The sequence below is a fragment of the Geospiza fortis genome, unplaced genomic scaffold, assembly GCF_000277835.1.
Source record: "Geospiza fortis unplaced genomic scaffold, GeoFor_1.0 scaffold4, whole genome shotgun sequence".
Taxonomy (NCBI): domain Eukaryota; kingdom Metazoa; phylum Chordata; class Aves; order Passeriformes; family Thraupidae; genus Geospiza; species Geospiza fortis.
In genome coordinates, this window is record NW_005054475.1 from 758,914 (window position 1) to 762,552 (window position 3,639).

At 55.5% G+C, this 3,639-nt stretch overlaps 1 protein-coding gene across 1 annotated transcript in view; it reads right to left on the bottom strand.

The window, feature by feature from the left end:
- The window catches only part of FBXO42 (F-box protein 42), a 31,569-nt gene that overhangs the window by 21,857 nt on the left and 6,073 nt on the right, over positions 1–3,639 (bottom strand). Inside the window, exon 3 of the mRNA XM_005428242.3 lies at positions 968–1,102. Coding sequence (XP_005428299.1) covers positions 968–1,102 — 135 coding nt within the window. The remainder of the gene's footprint in view (positions 1–967; positions 1,103–3,639) is intronic.

Genomic DNA, 3,639 nt, shown 5'->3' on the forward strand with positions numbered 1-3,639 from the left:
CCCCCCCCCCCCCTGCAGGGGCTTGTCTGCTCCACCGCCCAAAAATACCTGCAGTGGGAGCCACTGGAATGAGCAAAGAAAATCTCAGCTTTGGGACAGTGACTCTCACCATGAAATCACGGAATGGGACCTTAAACACACCCAGTGCCACCCCCTGCCATGGGCAGGGACACCTTCGCTACCTCAGGGTGCTCCAGCCTGGCCTGGGACTCTCCCAGGGATCCAGGGGCAGCCCCAGCTGCTCTGGGCACCCTGTGCCAGGGCCTGCCCACCCTCACAGGGAACAATTCCTGCCCAGTGTCCCATCCAGCCCTGCCCTCTGGCAGTGGGAGCCATTCCCTGTGTCCTGTCCCTCCAGCCCTTGTCCAAAGTCCCTCTCCAGCTGTCCCAGAGTCACTTAAGGCACTGGAAGGGGCTCTGAGCTCTCCCTGGAGCTTCTCCTCTCCAGGCTGAACAATCCCAATTTCTCAGCCTCCTCCAAGCTGAACAATCATCACATCCTTCTCAGCCTACTGCAGCATGAACAATCCCAACTCAGCCTTTCCCCACATGAACAATAAATGAACAATCCCAACTCAGCCTTCCCCAGGCTGAACAATCCCAACTCTCTCAGCCCTCCCCAAATGAACAATCCCAACTCAGTTTTCCCCAAATGAACAATCCCAGCTCAGTTTTCCCCAAATGAACAATCCCAACTCAGCCTTCCCCAGCTGCACAATCCCAACTCTCTCAGTCTCATCACCTCAGGCTCTGGTGGCTGCAGGGAATGTCCTCTACCATGCACGACAGGGACCAGCTGCTCCCCAAAACCCCCCAAGGCGGTGCTGAGGACTCAGACTCTGCCACAAACCCCACATTTCTCCAGGATGTAGCCCAAACCCGGTGGGATGGGGCTCAGACACACCCAGAAGCATGGAACCCGAGCCCTGGGGAGGAGGGAGGGGCGTGGGGGAGCTGCAGGGCTCACCTGAGGCCAGGGGCCGGATCCATTCCTTGCTGTTGAGGTCCAGTCTCCAGAGGTCGTTGAAGGCGGCGTTGCAGCTGCTCTGGGTGCAGCCCCCGAACACGTACATGGACTGGTTGGGGTCATAGTAACACGCACCTGCAAGGGAGCACAGCCCTGTCATTGTCCTGTGTGACCCACAGCCCTGTCACTGCTGTGCCCCACAGCCCTGGCACTGCCCTGTGCCCCAGAGCACTGTCACTGCTGTCCCCACAGCCCTGTCACTGCTGTCCCCACAGCCCTGTCACTGCTGTCCCCACAGCCCTGTCACTGCTGTCCCCACAGCCCTGTCACTGCTGTCCCCACAGCCCTGTCACTGCTGTCCCCACAGCCCTGTCACTGCTGTCCCCACAGCCCTGTCACTGCTGTGCCCCACAGCCCTGGCACTGCCCTGTGCCCCACAGCCCTGGCACTGCTGTGCCCCAGAGCACTGTCACTGTTGTGTGACCCACAGCCCTGTCACTGCTGTGTGACCCAGAGCCCTGTCACTGTCCTGTGCTGTCACTGCTGTGTGCTCCACAGCCCTGGCACTGCTGTGTGACCCACAGCTGCTGTCACTGCCCTGCTGTCCCCACAGCCCTGTCACTGCTGTCCCCACAGCCCTGTCACTGCCCTGTGTCCCACAGTCCCAGTCACTGTCCTGTGCCACCCCCAGCTCAGGCCCTTTCCTCCCTGGAGAACAGCAGCCAGCCTGCCCTGGCTCCCCAGAACCACAGGGCATCCCTGAGCAGGCTGAAGCTCCAGCAAGAACCTTCCCAAGAGGATTATCCCTCAGGCAGAGCTGCTCCTCAAAGTGCAGAGAGAACTGCCTTAGAGGCCTGTAATTAATGAGCTTAGCTGTGATTAAAGCACTGAGCTCCCTGACCTGCCCTGAGCTGGATCACAGAGCTCACAGACCCCTCTGTGCACCCAGCCCTGGGCTTTGTTCTCTTTTCAGGATTTCACCCCATCGCATTTAGAGCCCCACTAAAACCCAGGATCATCCAGGGGCATTCCCTCTGCTCCCTGTGGGAAAGGATGAGGCAGTCAGATGGGGAACAGGGAGGGAACACCACATTTGACAACCCCTCAGAGACACCCAAGAGCTCTTGGCCCCAAAACAAGCTCTGCAGCAAAACAAAATCCACAGAAGTGACTGCCCTTGACAGGGAGTGTCTGCAGCACCCAGGTACCTCTGGCAAGAGGAAACTGAAACATGGAGCAGGGATGGCTTGCTCAGCTTGCTGCCTTGGAGGCTGGGCAGAATTCTGGGTTTCCCCATAAAATTCCATGTGGAATAACCCAAACACAGCAAAATCACTGAGATTGTGCTCTCCTACTTCTTTTTAGAGTCATTTTAAGCAGCTGGAGATAAGGAAGGCAGAGCAGCTTGAGGGGAAAAAATAGGGAAAACCAGGAAAAAGCAAGCACAGTGAAAAACTGCAGTTTATTCCAGCCTGTGGGAATTCCACAGAGGGATTGTTGGGGCTGCTCTGGACTCTGATGATTCTTGTGGATCCAGCACAGGATATTAGATATAAACTATCTATAAACATATAATGGAATACATGATATGTTTATAGATAGTTTGTATCAGGTGTAGAATAAACCAGAGGGAAATTGTGCACATCCCCGATGGTTTTAGGGTTTCTTTGGGTGGAAAACACTGAATGGATTTAGTTGGGGTTTTTTTATGTCCCAGCAAAATTCAGTGACCCCCAGTTTCAGCACTGCAGAAGTGGCTTATCTTTGGAAAGGAATCAATGATTCTGATGTTTGCAGACACTGATGCTCACGGAGAGCAGAGTTCTGGCTCTGAGCACTCCTGACTGCCCTGCCCTGAGCAATGAACCAAAGGAGATTTTCACCCGGAGCGGCCAAGAGCCAGAGCAGAGCTGACTGGGGAGGGAAGCCAAATGGAAAGCACATTCCCTTCACCATCATCAAAGAACATTGACTTCTGAACCTTGGAGAACATGAAATAAATTCACCCATCCCAGTTCAAGGGTTGTATTTCCCACTGGAGAGATGGGAAGGAGCTGGCTGGGCTGTAAATCCCATTCCCACATGGTTCCTGGGTTGGAGGGTGACAGCCCTTGGTGTTGGGCACTGCCAGGGACCCAGGGGCAGCCACAGCTCACAATTCCTGCCCAATATCCCACCCATCCCTGCCCTCTGGCAGTGGGAAGCCATTCCCTGTGTCCTCTCCCTCCAGCCCTTGTCCAAAGTCCCTCTCCAGCTCTCCTGGAGCCCCTTCAGGCACTGGAAAGAGCTCTGAGCTCTCCCTGGAGCCTTCTCCAGGTGAACGCCCCCAGCTTTCCCATCTCCTTCTATCTCCATCTCCACCTCCATCTCCTCACTCCCTCAAATGCCATTGTCCTGCTCCTTGCAGTGCAGAGCCTGGATGCAGCCAAAAACCCGGGGATATTGAGCAAGGCTGGGTGCTGGGAGGAGCTGCAGCCCTGCTCCAGGAGCAGCCCATCCTGTAAAACAAACATTCCAGCTCTCACCGCTCCCAACCCACAAATTGCTGTAATTACTCATCCCGCTGGTGCCACCAACCCCAGGCTCCTTGGAAACAAAAACAATAAATCAGTGCTTAAAATTAGTCACTCCTCCAGCAGAGGATCAATATCCCTGGCACAACGGTCGGCATT